Genomic DNA, 22,538 nt, shown 5'->3' with positions numbered 1-22,538 from the left:
ATGTAATATTTGGGAGTTCATATACTATTCGGTGAAACACTTACTGACGGCAGTAGAAAGGTAAATCTTTAAGCATTAAAATAGTAGATCTATTTAGTATTTTATTTTATAATATTCGAATGTTTTAAAGCAAACTGTAAGAAATATATAATCGAATTTTTAATGGTTTTTTTTTAATTTGTTAAATAAAACTACTGTAATTTCTGTATGTGGATAGATTGAACAATAATTATTAATTCTAAATAAATGTTTTGCTCTTAAGTGAAGAAGGTTTATGTGAATATCCATGAATTACTATTGCGGAAATACATCAAACAAGGAAACATTTAGGCTAAGTAAATAATGAAAAGTAAAGTAAAAACTTTTTTTATAACATTTTTGAAATATTAATTACATCACAGCGTCGATATTTAAAAGTATAAGCCGTGTGATATAATTTAAAAAATAATCAATAAACTTCTAGCTTAAAGTAACCATTAACTTTAATTATTTCTGAGTGAAGTTGTAAATCCCTTATAATTTCTAAAATCATTGAAAGTAATCGTCAAGAGATTAAACAACTTTTTAAACAAAATTGTAAATATATCGCTTTATTTATGCAGCTCAAGTATTCTTAGTTTGGCAAATATTTCTTTTTATTTGTTCTCGTTTTTCAATATACGATAATAATTTGTTGTGTGAAATAAACAGAAATTTTCTCTAAATATGGCAATGTATGATACAATGTATCCCAAAATGCCTTTAAATCGAATTTCAAATAAAAATGTAATTAAGATTTTGAATAAAAATATTGTAAACAATGTTTCCAAGGCAATAAAACAACAATTATAGTCACTAGAATATAAATACATTGTTAATAAACAACAATTCTGCAAATTACATTACAACAGAAATTATATTTTTATATATAACCCCTGGATTATCATAATGCACCCGTTTGTAACCTTCAGAATGTAGAACTGAATTAGTTCTAAACTGTCTTAATTTTCCCCCACAAATCACTACCGTCGCCAGTTCTTTTCGCTCGTACTTTTACCATCGCTTCAGGCACAGTCTTCAAATCATACGCCCATCCTATCTTCGCGAAGAAGTCTATAAATAACGTTGTAAAATTCAGTCGGTTGTTCCCAAGTTCGGCTGTGCGGTAGTCCCAAGGGTACACGTGGTGGTAGTTATGAAAACCTTCTCCGAAAACAATGAAGGTGACTACTGTGTTCTGCACGGGTTTTATACTTTTCTCATATGGTTTATATCCCCATAGGTGAGCTGCGCTATTAACTAAGAAGGTAGTGTTCAGATTCAAGATATACCTGAAGAGGCATATATGCCAGGCGGTATTCAAGCTCTCACCCCAATAGTAGACTGGCACTAAAGTCGGGAGCAAGAAGCATACTGACCCAATAAATGGTATGGCGTATCTGAAAAAAGTTTTATGATTGATACGTATTCAAAATAGTGTATGTGCATGCTTTTAAGCCATTAAACACTCATATATATGTTATGACAATTATGACGTAAAAGTATGTTGAAGTTATATTTTATTTATATACCTATATATACATATTTACCTATATATATTTTTAAAGTCAGTATAGTCACATACAATATTATGAACATTTAACTGAAGATTAAAGTTAATATAATGCTTATGTATAACTTATATACCATATAAAAAATCGAATTAACATAGTTATATTGACGTTAAAAATCCATATTAAAGCACATTATCAGTATTAGCAAACATACATATTGAAAATCTTACTTTTTTTGAAACATTAGTACAGGATTTGCATAGATGTCGCTCATATCAATAAATTTGCCACGCTTTTTCACTTCTTCATGCTTTTTTACAAGAAGCCAGCCTACATGGGAGTAGAAAAATCCTCGAGTAGCATTATGCGGATCTGCGTCCGTGTCGCTATATCTAAAACAAATACATCATATAAGCAAAATTAAAGTGCGTGCGTACAAAGTACACATGTCGAAAGAGAAACTTCTTTGTAAATTAATTACTACTAAGGCAAAAGCCCCAATAGATGATCATGTACCAGTATATGATCACTCCATGTATTTGTATATCTTTATTCAAACTGTTTGCACACTGTATACGTGCTAATGATGATATAAATAAATAAAAAATCTGCGTTTACTGCACAAGACAGAACAGCCATCTAAAGTTCTAATATGTAAGTACTAAACGAATACATCAACCAATAGCGTGTACATTTTCTCGATCTCCCTTTCTCACTCTCGCTCAATGGGTCTCAATCGCTCTCTCCCTTTTCTTCGACATAAACGCTGCACATCTTCGTAACGTATCCGTTAAAATTTTACTCTCATGCGCTTAAAGAAGTTTCAATCCAAAAAAAAAATGTTATTCTATTAATTAATCTAGTTTTTAAAAAGACCAACAAAATTCAATTTGTCATGTATAACTAAAAAAATCATTAGCGCTACGATCGTTTAAGGCCTAATATTTGTGTAACTGTTTCGTGATCATTTGCGTTGTTGTAGGCAAGTAGGTGATCAACCTTCTGTGCCTGACATACGCTAACGACTCTTTAGGTCTGAGATATGCCGGTGTGCTCACGATGTTTTCTTCATGACTTAAAAACGCACATAGACCGAAAGTTCTCCACCAATAATGCACAGCTGGAATTCAAATCTACGACCTCAGTGAAGAGAGCCGCAAGCGGAAGCCAGTAGGCCAACACTGCTCTTATAATCGCATATATTGAAACATAACTACATTAGATTTTATGGCAGCTCATTAGAGTTATGGTGTGAGAGAATTTATATACAATAATACTAAGTTATTTCTATGATTGCTTCTTAATAAAACTCTACCAATGTAATAAACTCATTGTTTAGTTGAATACATAACATCGATAATTTAATTAATGTACACGGTGGCGCCAAATGATAATGAGTAAAATATTTCTTCAATAACAAACATAATATAGCTATCTTTTCTTTACCTTACTTAGAAATTGCAACATAATAGAAGTATTATTATAACATTAGTATCTATTGTTATATACGACTCAGTAACATTAATGGATTAATTGTTCATTCAAATTATACTGTTAATAATAGCGCACTTATAAAAATATAATATTAATAGTGAAGATGCTTGTAGCCTTGGCCTTGGCCACGATAACTAAGTATCTGAAGTTCCTACAATCTTATGGAATTTGCGTGTAGCCTAGTCCACATGGCGTTCCTGCCACATCCCTCTTTGCGCTATGATGGACACACGAACGTCCTAATTATTTATTATCAAGATATAAGAACAATGGCGCAATTGATTTTCCTCTTAAAACTAGGTTCTTGTCAACACTCAGTCTTGACATGCGCTAAAGTTGCGTGATAATTGTGTTGGTGAGGTCATCACACATTTAAATTTTTTTATATATTTTCTTATAAGTTTAATATTATGTAAATCAATAAAATTAATAATAGTTAATTTTATTTCGATATAAGCAATATGCCATCGTAAGATAATTCGATTTCCGATGAAAAACCAGATAAAAAGATAACTTTTAGAATAAACGAACTGGCAAAAAAATACGGTTTTGTTTTGATCAAGATAAAAATATTTTTTAAAATTGTAACTCTTTTTCTTGCAGTACACTAAGTCGATAATATTTCAATGACCAAGTACTACAAATCTAAATAAAACTTATTAAACTCTTTACATAAACTAGACCATGACTGGGGTGTTATGTAGTTTATTATCTGTGGTAACTTAAAATTACGTATTGAAATCGGTAAAACGCCTGCTTCTGCTGCTTCAAGCCTAATTTAATATATTTTCTACTCTACTAAAACTTAAAATAGATAAATCAAATACCTACATTTTTTTATAGAAAGGACTACAGATAAGTAACCCACCTATGGTGCATCCGATGATCTCGTATCCAGTCGATGGCTGTATTCTGGAATGCCAGAGTGTTCATGAATATTAGGATAATCTGTAGAGGCATTGTTGCCTTATATGCTCTGTGCGTCCAGAGTCGATGCGCCCCCGCTGTCACACCAACAGCAGCCAGCACGAATAGTATGTAATCTGTAAATAGTATGGAATTCCTACAACGAGAACATATGCAAACATTACGCACGCATGCATAACATAAATTCTACAAATAATTTTTTGATTGACATTTATAAGTGTCCCTGCATATATTAAGTAAAAACGACAATTTGATTTTCATAAATATATCAATAAATTCGCGTTTATATCTCTTAAAGTATTAATTATAATTGAAGAATACTTTAAAGGTACCTTTACACCAATATTAAAAACAGTAAAAGGCTTTTACTTACTAAAAAATATAGTTTTCCACATTGCTTCAGTAAGGCCCAGATACAGGCCATATAGTGCTGCGATATGACCGTAACCAAATGTGAGAATATTCCTATACACAATTTGAAACTTCCGAGGGGCAGCCTGAGGTGCTATTAGCTTTTCGAATTCACCTTCCGTGGGCTCTAGACATCTTTCCTCTGTTATATTTGGCGCCATGTTATCTGTGGCACAAATGAATAAAAGATACGGTAAGTAAATTTAAAGTATTTGGTCTTATTATATTCCTTTACAGTGATAAGAACGAATATCATAAGATATACGGAAATCTATGATACATGTGTTTGGTTCCTGAGAAATATGCTTCGAAATTGCTTGGCTTTCTGGAAAGCTTCGAAGTATTTCGACCAGAAATCCCATCATCTACGGGACTCAAAAACACATAATAGTGTAAAAAATATAATATTTTTTGTTATACATGCAATGATTTGTTAGAAATAGTATTGTCTGCAGGATAATAGGAATCCAGCGTCACTTTCAAGGCCTTAGATCGCATCCGTTACTATCGCAATTTTTCTTGATAAATTTCAATCAACGTTTTATATCTGACAAAGTAATTTTAAAAAATACGTTCTTGTTTCTTCACGATGTATTTATTTCTTTAAAGTAATAGAAAGTGTTAATTGCGCATTTAGAATCTATTCGATCCTCCGTTGAAAATCGCAAAAGGCACTGCTCTAAAAATTAGACATATTGAATACTAAACATCAATAAAAGTATTAAAATCGATAAATAATAACAATAAACACTTACATTTCCCTTTCCTTGTACATGAGCTTTCAGCACACACTTATTAATTATTATTTAACAAATATTCTATGTCGGGGATGAGTTTTTTTAATTATATCTATTTACATAAAAATCACAACCGTAAAAATGTGTTACATCGCTGAACATCCTTCAATAACTAAGACGATAGGAAAATTATTGCACGCCATTGCAAATTGCATTATAACGATAGTTACGAAATTCACAAATGCAAATTAAACAGTGAATTGATAATCATTGGCTTGAATCAATATTTATGAATGTTATTCTCAATCAATAAGATTCGGTTCCAAAAAGCGATAAAGTAAATAAATCACAGCTAAACAATGGTTCCATAGAAGTATCCAATCGTTTTCATTGTCAGCTGAAATTATATAATTAAATGTATTTTTAAATTTCATATGGGAATGGGCGGCGTATTACCTACTTAACATCAGGTGAACATGCTGCCCGGGAGGTGTTTTAAAAAAAATGATACTATTTCCATCGATTCTCGCGCCGCTCACGTGGATTTGGCAAGATTGTGACCGCTTTAACAATAATCTTTATGGCAGAATAAAAATGCAAGAGGACTTCATTTTATGTTATTTATTATAATGAGGACGGTAAGTTATTAATTTATTTAAAAAAATATATATTTGTACACTGAATTATACTATGTAAGTGACCATATAAGAGGCACTATAAGTTGTATTACAATATTCATATACGAACTTTATATATACGTGGGTAATACTGAAAATGTTTAGAACTGGCCAGTTAGAAACATTGCTAATGAAAACTTTTTATAATTTCAATTTTAGAACTCTTTCGTTACCTAATATTGCATTCATTTGTTTTTGTGAATTGGCGGCAAATCTTAAACTTTTGTTACACTTGAAAATGATCCTAACGCGAGAAAATTTTCGGTCAATGATTTATTATTACTTTTGTTGTGGACTTACTCAACAACAAAGCTATGATAGGCTGTGATTAGCATTTATTAATGAAGCCCCATCTCGTGCCACTATTTACAATTGGTTTGACGAGTTTAAGTGTGGACGTAGCAATCTCAATGATGATCCGAGTGAAGGACGTCCTTTAACCGCGACTACTAAAGATAACATTAGTGCTATGCGACGCATGATGGAGGAAGAATAGAGAGTGACCTATCAGCAAATACGGGCAAGCCTAGGCATTGGTATGAGTTAAGTTAAAAAAATATTACACGAACATTTAGGCGTGAAATATGGTTTGGAGACGCTCAGGTTTCCCAAGACAGCGAAGACAAATTGGTCAATTCCCAGACAACTACAAGTGACCACCAGTCTTTATTTAGTGTTTTAGCAAGGATCCTGAGCGTCTTTGGTGTGACCGGTGGAGTGGAAGCCACGAGATCCTGAGCCCAATCCATACCTTGCTGGACCGAGCAAGTAAAGGTCCTTACAGGTACTAAGGCTTGCCAAGTAGAGGAATATATTCAATACCAAAATGACATTCAGTGATGAACAACGCCATGAAGAACAAGATCATTCAACTCTGATCATGATAGTATTCCAAGTCAGGCAACGGTGCAAGTTTTATCGAAATTTGTATAGTTTTGGTGATGCATCTTTGCTATGTTTCACAAGGCACACGCAATAACATCTGAATCTGATGAATGTCATAAATATAAATACTTTATTATATCAAGAAACTTGCCGGGCTTCTTCGCTTCTTCCTTCTTTTTTTAAAAACAGCTGCACCATATTGGAGTTGAAGAAACTTTCAGTGACGTTGTCAGAGGCTGCATCTGTATTATTATTACATTTAAAACGAATACAGATTTTATTAGTGAAAAAATAAATTCTATACTGTTACAAGATTTCATTAATAAAGTTTTTTAATGAATGACGAACACATTAAAATTTGTCAACCATACTTTTAACTGTAAACTATATAAATCATTGGCACTAGAAACTTTTTTAGGGTTGGGCCTCAGGTTTCTGAATATATTTCACGATCGTTTGTCAATCTAATAGGCAAGTAGGTGATCAGCCTCCTGTGCTTGACAAACACCATTAACTTTTTGAGCCTAAGGCAAGCCGGAAAAATGTACAAGTTGTCCATTGATGCACAGGCAGGGATCGAACCTAAGACCTCTGGATTCATCCCTGAGATCGTAATCGCGCGCTGAAGCCACTAGGGTAACACTGCTGTATCTATAACTATACTTGTGTGAATATTAAAACATATCAATATTGCATTTTATATCATGTATAATATCATCAGGGGGAACTGGAATTTTGAGTATTTGCAGCCGAAATGTTTTCGATGAATCAATAGTTGTTATTATACAAATTACAACCATTTTACAGGAATTAAATTTTCGTATTTATTCTCGTAATAAACGTTTCTTTAATTAATTTATAATAGTTACATTAGTTTAAACATTACCATCGTATGTCCAATTTGAATTCCTGAATAATTTCCTATTAACTAATACAACTGTAATTGTCAGACATATTGCTGATTTCATTCCGTCATTTAAAAAGTTTATACAAAAACTGGGATCAGGGGTTACTTTGCGATGTAGTTTATACAATTGAAACTAAATACGTGGTAAGGAAACTCCCGATATTAAATGAGGAGGTAGGCCTGCATTCATACCTCACATAAATGTAAACTTAGTATTTTGTTTTTAATATAATAGGCGGGCAATTTGCTACGGTAATTGGATCGTCCGGATCCGTTAGTATGTGTCGGGGCCTCCTACGAGCCCTTTTTGTCGGGACCCCTTTTTGTCGGGCCATTATTAGTGGGTGCGTTGCCGGCCTTTGCGGGTGGAGTTCACTCGAATTTTGAAGAGTTGGAGGTCGTATCTCTCAGGGAAGATCCCCACCGGGAGTCGATTCCACAGTTCGCTAGTTCGCAAAAGAAAATGCCTTGTGAAACGGACTGCAGAAGATTTCCAGCCCTCAGTAGAAGTAGGCTTTGAAAAACAAGGGAACATCATATTTTTTATTTATTATTAACAGATAAGTCAACCTGCCTCCAATAATCTCGCTTTGTATAACCTGTGGGTAAAGATCCAGTGGGTCAGTAGCAGACAACACGAGAAGCATGTTATCAGCAGGTTGTTTTTCTAAACACGGATAACTATATAGCATAAAATATTAGTCGCAGCCGCACACAGTTATGGAAGTATGTAGCAATACAATGGTTTATGATATTAGAATACTTTATAAATTGTTCTGCTCTAACTCTATTGTATTTCTTCATTAACAAACAGAACAGTAAAAGGTAATAAATAAACTGAAATTCGCGTCTATATCCGTTTTTATTAAAAAAATTCTATATAATTAAAATTGACATAATTAATAATAGAGACGTTTTACTGATTAAAACATATATCTTTCCACATAGCTTGAGTAAGAACCAGATACAGGCCATACAATGCTGCAGAAACTCCTGAACCAGGTGTAAGAATATTCCTATACATTTGATTCCACCTATTTGATATTGCCAAGAGGCAGCCTGTGGTGCTATTGTATTTGGTGCCATTTTTTATCTGTCACAGAACCAAAACAAACGAAAAACAGTTAAATATAAAAAATAATATTGCAATTGTATTAACAAATATTTTTTTATCAAGATATTACCGTATGCATTTTGAAGTAATTTCTATATTTTAAGGAATTTATTTTAAACTTTTGAATGACACGAGAAAGTAAGGAATCTATATGAGGCTCTATCTAAGATTATCCTTATTTACCTTGTGTACAACTTAAGTAAATGGTAATGGTAACCCGGATAATTAAAAGTGCCTATTTCTTTTAACAAAGTGTATAACATTTACAGCGGATTCCAGAATGATGCCTATCGATGAACATTATTTCTTTTAAGTTTGTCTTAGTTGCTTTTATTCCCATGGCTTGTTCAGTGTTATACCTGTCGTATCCATACATTAGACAGTCAGTAAAGATAGGATTTTTTTAAAATGACTAAATTCTAGGGGACACTAGGGGACATTCAGGTTTTGTGGGTAACTCTTCCGTGGTTCATATCTACGAGGAACATTACAAAACGGTAATATTAATGTGTTGACGTCTGGTGCCTGATAAGTTACGACAGGTTTTTCTGAACTTTCTGGTTCTTTCCGCGTTACTCAGGATTAGATTTTACCTGTAACCATCTTAGAATGGAATTATGTGTATTGAAATAGTTTTTGAAGACATAGTTTGCATAGCCTGATATTAAGAAAATAACTTTAATTCAAACAAGACCACTAAATCCATCATAATAGCTCTGGCCGCTCATGATATCGTGAATCGTGCACAAATCGTGCGATTATTGTAAGATAAATCCCGCGATAAAACAATTAGAGCATCCGAGGGGAGTCTACTGTCTATACTTAGCTTTGACATAGATTAGATGTCACGTAGATACCGCTTTTGTGCGTGGGCATAGACATATCCTTCAATTGTTTTTTTTTTAAATATTAATGATAAAAGAGTTAGTAGTAGTAATAGATTACATTCATTTCTTTGTATAACTCATTATTATGTAGATTATTAAATATAAGATAACATATAATTTACTGATAAATAGCATATATCTGGCACTGCAAGACGGTATCCCTAAGTAAAGGTGACAGATACAGGTTGGTTCGAACGTCCTAGATCCTACGACAATCTTCAGTGCTAAGACGAGCCGCAAAAATCTGATACGAGCGATACTTCGATATCTATTGCATCGCAAAGTGAGGGTAGGCCTGTGAGTGACTTTAGTTTGATGTTTCATTTTTCCCAACGTGGGGTAAAAGGTATTTAAAGTAATACGCCATCTCGACTGTGTACTGCTCTTTTAATTTCCTTCCAGACCTTACCAGCAGCTTTCGCTTCAGCCAAAATATGCCGTTGCCAGGTCTGTTTGAGGCCCTCTTTCCTTTTTCCTTGAATTCCAATCGAGAACTAACTCTGCAATATGGTTTATATCAATATAGCGTAATATGACTGAACAAATACAAATTTAAATTTACCAGGTCTGTAAAATGTATCTCAATACAGGCTTATTTAGGTTAACTTTGATAGCCATTAAACCTCCTTTTGAAGGACGACCGCGAGCCTAGCCTAGAGGTGCATAGCCGTATCTGTATCTTTAATCTATGTGAACTGTTGCTATTGCGATCTCCGAGACGCATATTAATAGGGTCCTTATTTTAAATCCGGTAGCATGTTGAGCGGTTAAGTCGAAGCCCGGATAAATTACTTAGCGGTCCGGGCGTAACCGGGAGAAACCATCAAACCAAATGACTACTGCATATTTCTAAATATTTGTGAATAATGTTTTAATGTATATCCAACACCCAAATATATTTACCATATTCTTAATTGATAAATAGACGGAAACAAATTTAAAAAGTTTGTCCCTGTGGCAAAAATAATGTTGGCAGCATTTCCTCGCTGCCTTACGATACTTATTCATTAAATGAGGAAAGCACCAGCTCTGGGGTCACCAGTACTATCTACCAGGTGCCAGCTTAAATCAAAGTTGTAGTGAAAGAGTCTCTTATATTGTAGCCTATAGATTATTTTAATTACATATGATAATTTCAACCTTTTGTGCCTTTTGTTAAAGAATACGACTATCATTCGTCAGTTTAGAGTTTTGAATGATTTTTTTTATCGGAAAATTTATTTTGCGTCACAACTGGGTCGAATAGAAACGGGTCGATTTCATTCGATTGTAAAGTGTTGTTTTTGTTTTGTATTGGTGTAGAAGGTATATGTTGCAGTACGACTCATTCTCTGTCTAATTTATAAATGTCTATATCAAGGATTTTACGTGGTTAAAAAAATCAGAAAATTCTTAAATATATATTTGTCATATTGCAGCAAGATAATTTTTCGAATACTGGTTCAAGTCTGACCTAATTATTACACAAATATAATAATTTAGATCAGACTTTACTCAGACAGTAAGTAAATACAACGCAAGTATTATTTAAATTATATATAATAAAATATATTTTGAACGATCGATGTATGATTATTCAGTTTTTTTTAGAATAGAGAGCTCTGGATCTTTTATTACATATTTGTTGATACATCGCACAGTCTTCAGTACACAGTAAATACAAAGTGCAATATGAAATCGCTCGAATAAAAAATTTGTCCGCAACATACCATATTACCAAATGTCACCAATACAGCTCCCCGGCCGGCAATTGACACTTTGGCACGCGCGCCATGTGATATTACTTTTGCGGCTTGAATAAGTCAACTTATACAATATTATCGAATGTTTGAAAATTTTATGATCTTTTCCACTTTATGGATGATTTAGTATGTGTTAAGATGTTAGATATTTTATGGAATTTGTTATACGATGCATGTACAGCTTGCCAGACAGTGCACTGCGAAATGTGTTTTAAATGTCATATTAAACGTCAGGAGTAACTGTGTAGTATATGTAGTGTATGTGTCGCAGTAAAGTAGTTAAATCAGAGAGTTAATTGAATCTCTAGACAGTTAATTAAAAATCGATATTCAATCAAGTCTCTAAAGTTCCGTCAGACAAGTGAGTGAACGAAACGTTTAACGAGTTACCTAAACGTTCCTAGGTAACAAGACTAACTAACCTAACCATTTACAATAGTTCAGTCTCAGTTCTTCACTATCATACCGAAATAACAATAACAAATGACATAATCATGGCGGAGTCTTGTTTTACCATCTCGTTTTACATTGTTAATCAACACGCTAGCTTTCGGTCAGACAGGTAGTTAAACGTTTTCGACGTTGCTTGATTTAAATCAAAATGCTAGTGACTTGATTGAATATCGACATTTAATTGTCTAGTGATTCAATTGACTCTCTGATTTAACTACCTTACTGCGACATATGTATGAGCAAGCTGTACTCGATAACTAAATATATGAGAGGGTGAGATGTAAGAACTAACAACCCTACGGTTTCCTGAACCCAATAGACATACCCTAACAAATAAATAGTGAATATATATAAGTACGGAATGTCTGTACCAAGAGACCTAAAGTAACAGTCGGAGCCCTACGGGTAGGATCACCATGATAATTAGCCACTTCGAGAGGAAGCGAGAATTTAATAGCACAGAGCAATATTCAAAGTTCAAAGACAATATTTTAAATACAACGTATACCTATTCACACATACATAATATTATTCTTGTGAGCTGTCGGTGTAACCCGCACCAACTGTTAAATTTCAGAACCACCAAGTCGGATCACGTGGTAACCAGTTGGTCATCGTTCAAATAATACATATTGAGATTACTCTTGTAAGCTTATAGAAGATGCGATATTCAGTTTTTAAAGTATACAATAGCTATGTAAGCCGTTAGCAGTTGGTCAATGTTAAAATAAAATCAGGCTGGTCGACGTTTGTATCTTTTGCGGTCGCAATAACCGTGTTAATGTTAAAAGGTATGACGTCATTGTAGTGATTTGTATCTGAAGATTGTAGGTGTCATGTAGCACGCATTCCTGATTAGTCATCGAACAGCGAACATAGGTATGTTCGTCAACGAGGTCGTTGTGCCCGATAATTTCTCAACTGCACACAAATGTAAAAAAGCTAAAAGGCCGGCAACGCACTTGCGAGCCCTCTGTCATTGAGAGTGTCCATGGGCGGCGGTATCACTTAACACGGACAGTGGAAATAAATAAATAAAAAAAATTATCATAATCAATTATAACCTAAAGTTGGTTTGGTTTAAATGATAAATGACACTTAAAGATGGATTATTTGTATTACAAAACGAGTCATACGGAAACGGCCAAATAACAAATAGCGCAAGAGGCGTCGCTCAAAATCGATGGAGTGACGCCCATACTAAAACTTCTGGCTCCAGGTGGCTTGTAAGGAAAATGCCATTAATTGGAAGAGGTTGTGAAGGAAGTTCCAACTATAATTGAAACCAATAATTAAATAGTTTCAGGGAGACATACCCAAGTTGCTTACCAGTCTGGGCCTGGAAATGCTGGCTTTCTTTTTTATTTATTTCCTAATCACACAGCTAACAAAAATATTTATTAAAAATGTGTGCGTGTACTAGTGTACATATGTAAGAAGTGAAATTTTTTATCACCTTATTTTACGAAAAATGATCTACTATACGCAACTTGAAATTGGCTAAATATAGTTAAATTAGATAAAGTTTAACAATAGGCTTTTATTATCATAGACATGAATACAAATAATTCAATTATTTCAATTTACCTTATCTACGTGAAGGTATGTATTTGGGTTATGCTCATGTTGCAGGTGATTTTGCGCTATGGATTATTAGACCGGTCGTTAGACTAAGAGAATACGTTATTGATATTAAACTTTTATATCTTTTTTGCGTTGTACAAGAGCGAAGTTCATTATACTTGTTATACAAACAGACATTACGATTAGTCTTCAGATTGCCTTTCCTTAGATATATTCAAATTTGAGGTACTTAAAATTGTTTTTAAATAGAAACAACTCGTAGAAAATAAGGAATTGAGAAGTCGAAACGCGAGAAAGAAATTGTATAACGCGCTTAGGAAATACGGGAAAAGCATCAGATGTTGTTTTGTTTCTCGCGTTCTTTCCTCTACGAGCGATGTGCATTAATTTATTACGTATTTTCCTTGTGTTTATGTTTAGAAATTGTATGAAGATTCAATTTTTAATATAGAGTTCCTGTTATTGTTGTAGTGCTCTTTACTGCAACGATTTGATAATTTCCTTGATATTGTTTTATATCGTAGCAACCTCCCCCTTTAGAAAATACCTTATTAGAAAGGAGAAAATTATACTGAAACTCTAAAAGTATGCGTAAATAGTTTCTAAGTATTTCGGCTGTTATTTACTTCGATACTCAGAAATAGTACTGCTAAGTTACAATATTATTTTTCGCGTAATTTAGTGTAATTTGAGGTTCGAAAAACTTTCAACGTCTGAAGTGCCTCTGCTAATATAGATTGAAATTTGGCTACCTAATATCAATATAAGGTATATATACTATATACAGCAACGTTCGCTGTTCTTGTTGTTGTGAAATCTATAAAATTTCTTCCAAATTTCAAGACCAAATCAACAAAACATCTAGGACTAGATACCAACTTCTACATAAATGTAAAATACTTACTTTTAAATGAGAATCAAGCAATTCTCTTGTACAACATTATATTATCAGAGAAATAAGCGATGTTTTCAACCGGTTTTATTTCTTCCATTAAAAAGCTGTGCGCTCAAACGGAAGGGTAGTATTAGCTTTCCCGATTTTATTACGAAACCTTAAATTTTCCGTAATAAAATTGCAGACGAAGTACGTATTTACACTTATTTTTAGTAAAATGAATAATTTTTATTGAAATATTGCTTTGGATTTATACGATTCTTTATAAGATTTTGTGAAATATTTCTGTTTTGGATTATTAACGATTTTTATTTTATTTACAGTGCAATAGGTGGTTATGTCGTTGAGACGTATCAAGCCAACTTTCTACTTTTCATTTTAAATCCGACTGCGTAACATTGCAAAGCATCACCGAAATAGAACCCAGACTCTTAATATACATAATTACAGCGTGTTCAACTAAGCCACGGAAGAAATAATTTATATTTTTCAAAGATTTTTTGGGCTGATAAATAATTTGTACAAGTTACAATTACAAACCACATTACCGACGCCAGTGCAACAATATTGCCGACACCACTGTTGTCACTATTAAAAATATTATGTTTCACCTTATAACGCACATAAAATTCGTTATACATAATATTTTGTAATAATTTTATTAAATTTATTCTAATGGAAAATGAAATAACTATCTATGGTATAAGAAATGTAGGAAAAATATTTACATGCCAGGAATATCTCTACAGTGCTGACATCTAGTGAATAGAAAGAGTACTAAAAGTTCAGGCTTAATTACTAACATGAAAACGGACGTGTTATATGTCAGTTTATAGTGAGAACCAGTGGTTCCATGGGCTAAAATTGGGTATACAATGTGTAATGAAGACCGTGGAACACTTTTGCATAAGTTACTTAGAATTTAGATATGATCTACATATGTATGAACGAAAATTGCTATTTCCAGAACATAACGTATGTGATAATCTAGTAGTTTTTTTAATGTGATTCATATTATATTCATGCAGAGAATACATACATTGAGAATATAGAGCATATACAGCTCCAATCGGCTGCATTTGCGAGGATATGAGGAACTGATTACTTTCCACTTCCGGTGCTTTTCTTATATTATATTCCGATAGTAAAGAATTTCTTAGTAGTCTCTATTCATTATTTAAGGCTATTTAATTATTATATATGTTCGAAATACATAATTTAAATTTAATAATTTTTGATGAGGGTGATCCCAAATATTTTTCTCGGCCGATCGTGACATTTATTAGTTGAGTCATTGTTGAGATTTACTCGGGTTACGTTAGACATATTTTTATTCGATATATACTTTTTGTTAATTATAATTGATAATAGTTACGTCCACTATTTAGAATTTTTTTGTGAGTGCGGATTTGAGAACTATCGTGAGGCAAGGTATTAGCATGAGTCTAACCTCTCTTTGTTTCCAAACTAATAGAATTTCTCCAAATCCTTACGGCTGATAATATTGTGTTCCTTTCTTCCTGGTAAGAAGATATTGCAACGAGCTATACTCAGAACTTATTATTCTAGAATAAGATTGTGTATCCACAGAACCGTTCTTTGTGGTACATCATTTTTTTTTATTATAAATCGATTTTTTTGTCTAGGAACTGCTGTTGTTCGGACTAATACCTGCAGCTGAGTTTCATCATCGGACGTCAATGCAGATTACAAAATACCATCTGTATCACCTCGAAGTGCGTCGTTCCACAACTGAACGTTTCTTAAGAGATTTTTTTCCGCGCACGACAACTATGGAACTAGCTACTCAGTGAAGTATTTTAGAACCATTTCGACGTAGAGTACTTTAAGAAAAGGCCGGCAGCGCGCTTGTGAGCCTCCTGGCAGAGCGAGTGTCCAAGGGCGGCGGTATCGCTTAATATCTGATGAGCCTGTTGTAATATTAAAAAAAAACGTGGATTTCGTGTACTTTGGCAAGTATCGACCTCTTTAATTATAATCGCATACAAAAACGTCGGGGTCTCGGTAATTTTAAGGAATATATAATTAAGTTTGTTATGGAAGAGCTGGGAACTTTGACACAGGTATTTTTTTTACTTAAAAGGGTTCCCAAATGCGTCACCTCATTCTAATGTATATGTACTTAAAATGAATAAACACATATTTACACATAAGTCAGCTATTACTGCTATAAACGTGAATTTATCACATTGTGTAGCCCATAGAAAAGTTGATATTTGCAGAAATAGGCCGCGTAGAATTGTCACGTAAAGAAATTGAAAATGTAACAATAAATATTATTATGTCACCTGCGTGCCTGTTATGTGCATTTTTTGGTAAAAAATATTATATAATGTATTGTTTATAATAATATTGGGATTACGTATCATTGTTATTCATATAAGGGAATAAAAATTCTTTTTGCACTTGATAATTCCAATATAGAAAACTCTAACTGGAAACCTGGCATTAGCCTCTTCAGATAAAAGGTAAATAAGTGGATAAATTAGAGTAATTTTAAATCTTATAAACGCGAAAACCTTTTCTTTCATCGTAATGCCCTTCCAAATGAAGTCTACTGATAAGAAATAAAATGAAATGATGGTATTTGAAACCTTATTGAGTTGTAATAGGAGTTTACTGCACGCAAATATGCACGATAAAAACTGCAAAAGAAAATCAATTGACGCGGAAAAAGTGATTTCTTTTAATCAAATGGTATAGAAAGGGGCGTTCGAAAATCGGCCATTAAGTTTAACGATCCACCTTTTGTCATATTTTCTTTTGAATCTGGACTAAGGGTGTAATTAATCTGCGGTTGGACCCGAATCTTATCTTTAATTGATATTAATTGGAGCCTCGCCCGAAATATCGGTAATTGTTATAGACTTTTTCCGTTTTTGTTCTTTTGTAATTAATTTTTCAAGTAAAACGAGAAAATGTTCAGATAAAATATTTATATTTTTTAAACAACATTGCGTATAGGTATTTTCTGTTCCGTCACATATTAGTTTAAATAAGACAAGAGAGCTTTAAAACAAAAGACAAAACGACGGTGTCTTCCGTTTGAATATGATTGGTCAATAGCATATCCTGTACAAAACGCCTTGACCACATGACATGATACGTAATATTATGTCTGGTTTGACCAATCACAATTGAACGAAACGTCTTGCGTTTTTGGAACATTCTGATAACCAAGTTCAATTAATATTAAGGTTATTAGTAGACATAATATGTAAGCTGGTTTATGCTACACATATTTTTTATCTATATGTACTCGAGGAAATTCTTATTATAGTATCTATAATGTCGTATATATGCGAAGTGTCAAGTTACCTAATTTAATCGTATTTGTACACCATGAATACAACATCAAAATAAGGAAAATTCGAAAGGTTATTTAATAATGTAACATCGGGGAACTGTAAACGTGTATCGAGCATGAGAAAATAATTAACTCAAATTTTATACTATTATATAATGTTATCGGTCTGTAACGGCTTCACGGCTCGCTATTTTCAAAATATTAATTTTAATTAATTAAAACATTAATTTTTGTAAAGAATAAACCAAACAAATATTTCCTGAAAATAAATAAATTTTAAATTCAGTTAGTAGTATTTGAATCGGTAGCCCAACCCAAGATATGGGAAAGCCAATCGACTACGTTGTGAGGGGCACCATGAGCGCATGGGCGAATTGGAGAGTGAAAATTACCTGAGTCGGCCAAATGGCGGAAGGCCAGTAGACAGAGCTGTTGTCCGTAGTTTGTTTTAATATGCTTGAATCAAGCCTGAAACCAATTTAGTATTTAGTGTCAAATCTTGTTGTGGACGCAAAATTTATTTATTACGTACATTACAACTAGTAGCTTACTACTCCTAGCTTCAAGGAAATTTTAGTGTTCGGTAGTTAGTGGTAAGATTAAAAAGCGAGGCACAGCGCGAACTAAAACCCTCGTTTGACAGAAACCAAGACGTTTACACGCTAAGTTTCCTTTCTGAATCTTTCCCTTAGAGCGTATTGTAGTCTATATTATAAATGTTTTATAACACTGTTAAATTGTGTCTTATTATCGCCTCGGAAATCATTACCAACCTGGTAAGATACTCGAACCTATTTATAAATATAATACTACTGAATTGTGTCTGTTTATTATCTCCGACTTGGAAATGTTTTCTAACCAGGCAAGAGACTCTTTCCTATTATTAAAATTGTAAATCTATTAATCATTGTAATAATTAATCTTTATTTATTCCTTGAGACAATACTATTTACAAAAGAAACACACATACCTACTTTTATACAATACTAGCTTTATTTTCAAAGACCTCTTAAAGAGTATAGACCTCCTCAAATGGGCTCCATCTCTCTCTATCTTGGGCATTTATCATCTTGGTGATTGGCAATCTTCCCCATCAACTTAAATATGCAAACTAGCTCAACGAGGTTTGCTAGTTTGATTTTTTTTTAATAATAAGCTACTATGGAGAGAGTTTTTTTTAAATTATGATACAGGTGTTATAAAGATATGGTTGCTTAATCGTCATAATTTTATTTTCTTGGTAGATTTTATTAGTCTGTGTTAAGAAATTGTATGTAAATAGTGCTTTTATTAATTTATTTTGTAGTGTTTGTAAGTTAGAATTTTTGTTTCTGCATGGGGTATATTTCAATCAGATATATTAAATGTGGCTAGAATATACAATTATAAATTAAATGACGTACAGATTGCGAAATGCATTTTGATATTGACCAAAATCTGCGTAAAATAAATAGTTCAAAGATACTTTCATATATTTAATGTTTGAACTCAGCAGTGTAACACCGGCCTTCTTTAGATTATTATGGAACTATCTTGTTATTAAATAAAGTTTCTTATTTATTTTTATCTTCATCCTTATCGTCTCACGATACCTCAGTAACAAGGTTCTTTTTTAGGATCAGGTTCTGAGGAAGGAATGTTTTTAGAAAAAGTAATTTTAATAAAAACTGCCGTATTCAAACCAGTGTTTGTTGAGTTATGAATAACTTCTTGCTAATAACTAGGTCGTAACTCGTACACCAGGCTTTCAAAGCCGTGAGATTACGTGACGACGTCATACCCTGAATCGCGCTATCGGAGTATCGACTACTGAATATATATAATCATCTTGACATCGGCCACGGCACGCTTAGATTATTCCAGTGTGCTTCTGTCCTCAGGCATAGCTAGGCTCGTCAACAGCTAGATTTAATTTTTAAATAAAAACAGTCACGCTGGCCTTAGCGCTGACTCGTGAAGGTTGACACTCTTCCTCATACTTGGTGTCATTTCATAAATTTTTCTAATGTATTTATTGCATAGTTGCCTTTAGGTTGTGTGTGTTAGAAGGAGCTAAAAAAACCGATAAACGAATAATTATCTAAAATTTGTTAACTTAAATCTGTCACGTAATACTCTATGTACTGTACGGAGTCAAGTTAAAAATTAAAAAAAATGCCACTTATTATTTTAAGTAATACATTTCCTCAAATAACATCCACGTGACTAATATTTGAAAAAGGAACACAAAAACACAAATCCTATTAGAAAAAACTAAATAAATACGTGAAAAAGAAAATACTACTTCGCTACCTCGTAATTTTTTTCAATGTGAATTAATCTTGCTGCTGCTGCGTTCCTGATATTGAATTGGGACCTGGGAGAGAAATATAATCAAATAAGAGGGAGTTCTTATAAAAATACAGCCACGGCTATATTAGTACCAGGTGGTTCTGCGTATTGACACTCGCTGTAATCATCTGTAAAAGAAATTGTTTTAATAAAAGCTCCATCGACCATTCCAATATTAGCCTGAAATATCTGTATCTGTTTTGTGATGTGTTTTTTCGTCAGTGGTCACACAGCCTCGACATTTTAGGTCATGCGCATATAGATAGAAGGTGTATTTGACCGAGAATTGAACCTACAACAGGAATGAGAGTCACATGCCTTTGGCAACCTTGCATTTTAATTTATTTTTTTCGCTTTATTTTTCTTCCACGCTGTCGATTTTTAAGTCTAAGTGTAATACTGATAAAATAAGGCCTTAGGTTTACCGTGATTCGAACACACGATTGAGATCGTTGATCGCTGAGAAGGGCTCGCTCAATCCACCGACACAAAAACATCGCTCGTAATCAGGTGATTGTAACATTTCATATACATCACAACATTTTGTAAGAAAGTGATATATGTATTGATAGTTAATTTCCATGCAAATGTGCAGCGCTTAAATTGTACAGTGTATTGTAAACTACATTAAAATACCGATTCGATTTAATATCAATTACGGTGTTTGGAATCGATTCGGTATCAAAGTGCGTAAGTAACGACCGATAATGACAGCTCTTCAGGCGATCGCGATAGAAAAATTAATGGAGCTTTAAACGAATTCACTTCCCCAACCAATACTCTGACTTCATCAGACATCACTTCAGATAAAATTTATATTGAATATTCCACTTAATTTGTATCTCTTAATACTTTTTAGACATTTTATTTAATTTTTAATTAATACTTCAGACGTCGAGAATATCGTTCTAAGAAAAAGTAATTTTATATTAAGTTATCATTTTTATTGATTACTAAAGACTGATAGTCTGTGCGGAAAAATGACCGGGGTTTGAGGTCAAAGAGAAATCGTTCGTTAGGTTAACTGTTTTTTTTAGTAATGTGGCTTATAAGCTAAACAAAAAATACACGAAAGGGTGGAGATACAAGGAAGTGGCTATTTCATACATTATTCGTTCCTTGCATCTTTGTAATTTGTCACATAGACGATAGTTCTTAATATTTAATTTCATATAATACAAGTTTTCCTAATTATTGTAAGTTATACAGAGTAAGTTTGACGTCCAATAAAACGAGTCTCAGTACATAATAATATAGAGGAAATACTTAAGATTACAATTATACAGTACAACTAACTATGTTGACGGTTACGTCTGTATAGTTTGACTGTAATCGTAGTAAAACAATATATTAAAAATTTAAAGTGTAACTTGATCCGAACTATAGCAGAAAAGAAACTGAAAATGACATGCAAATACGACACGAGGTGAGCACATATCACACTCATCTGTTGTGCGTCTCCAAACGTATTGTATGTAACCGACGGACCTCAGCGCGGACGCCACCAAAGGGCGGCGAGCGACAGCGCATGCGTCGATCATAGTTAACTCGACGAACTACACTACAGATATAAGATAACGGCTGTAAGCAAAGGAGGCATAGTTTTTTTTTTTTTTTATAAAATAGGGGACAAACGGGCAGGAGGCTCACCTGATGTTAAGTGATACCGCCGCCCATGGACACTCTCAATGCCAGAGGGCTCGCGAGTGCGTTGCCGGCCTTTTAAGAATTTGTACGCTCTTTTTATAAAGGACCCTAAGTCGAATTGGTTTGGAAATACTTCAGTGGGCAGCTGGTTCCACATAGCGGTGGTGCGCGGCAAAAATTGCCTTGAAAAACGCTCAGTCGTGGAACGGCGGACGTCGAGGTGATACGGGTGGAATTTTGTATTCTGCCTCGACGTCCGATGATGAAACTCAGCTGCAGGTATTAATCCGAACAACTCCTCTGAACACTCTCCATGGTAAATGCGGTAGAAGATGCAGAGTGACCCCACATCTCTACGCAACGCCAAAGGATCGAGCCGCTCGGAGAGGGATTGGTCATCGACGATTCGAACCGCTCTTCGTTGGATACGGTCAAGTGGAAGGAGCTGGTACTGGGGAGCCCCCGCCCAGAGGTGAGGTGAGAACAGTATTCCATGTGGGGCCGTATTTGCGCTTTATAGAGTTGCAAGCGGTGGCCCGGAGTGAAGTACCGTCTCGCCTTACTGAGCACACCAAGCTTTTTGGAGGCTAATTTAGCCTTTCCCTCCAAATGACCGCGAAACTGAACGTCGTTCGATATGTCAACGCCAAGTATTCCGATACTGGCTGTGGCTTCAAGAAGAGTTGGCTGATATACAACCGTTAGTATATAGTTATGACATTGTATGAAAATATGAAGCCTCATCTGATGTTATCAAAGATTGTCTACTAACTAACTAACCTTCATATACATGTTCTAGGAATTCAATTGCGTGATTCATAAAATCGATTAGCAGAAAAAGATTAACAAAAATTATTGATGCTGAGCCCTACAATTTAAATGAAGATCGACAACGCACTTAGCCCGTTATACAGATGACAGACGTTTAAAAATAGTAACGGAATGGTAGCTGAAAACTGGATGACGGTGGTATAAAATAGGGTGGAA

General features: G+C 33.8%; 1 protein-coding gene across 1 annotated transcript; it reads right to left on the bottom strand.

Moving 5' to 3' along the window:
• Positions 1-828: 828 nt before the first annotated feature.
• LOC123707398 (acyl-CoA Delta(11) desaturase-like) lies at positions 829-5,262 on the bottom strand. The gene is made up of 5 exons (XM_045657408.1): positions 5,120-5,262; positions 4,327-4,530; positions 3,895-4,069; positions 1,763-1,924; positions 829-1,418 (listed from the first exon to the last, which is right to left on the bottom strand). The coding sequence occupies exons 2-5, from the start codon at positions 4,523-4,525 to the stop codon at positions 971-973; spliced, it is 984 nt and encodes a 327-aa protein (XP_045513364.1). The 5' UTR covers positions 4,526-4,530; positions 5,120-5,262; the 3' UTR covers positions 829-970.
• Positions 5,263-22,538: the final 17,276 nt, after the last annotated feature.

Source organism: Pieris brassicae, chromosome 3 (genome assembly GCF_905147105.1).
Source record: "Pieris brassicae chromosome 3, ilPieBrab1.1, whole genome shotgun sequence".
NCBI lineage: Eukaryota > Metazoa > Arthropoda > Insecta > Lepidoptera > Pieridae > Pieris > Pieris brassicae.
This window is presented reverse-complemented; position numbering and strand designations above follow the sequence as displayed.

Coding starts and splice junctions, on each gene's coding strand:
- LOC123707398 (XM_045657408.1), bottom strand. CDS start 4,525: ATGGCGCCAAATATAACAGAGGAAAGATGTCTAGAGCCCACGGAAGGT. Junction 1,925..3,894: donor GATCATCGGATGCACCATAG/GTGGGTTACTTA, acceptor TATTTGTTTTAG/ATATAGCGACACGGACGCAG. Junction 1,419..1,762: donor GTACTAATGTTTCAAAAAAA/GTAAGATTTTCA, acceptor AACTTTTTTCAG/ATACGCCATACCATTTATTG.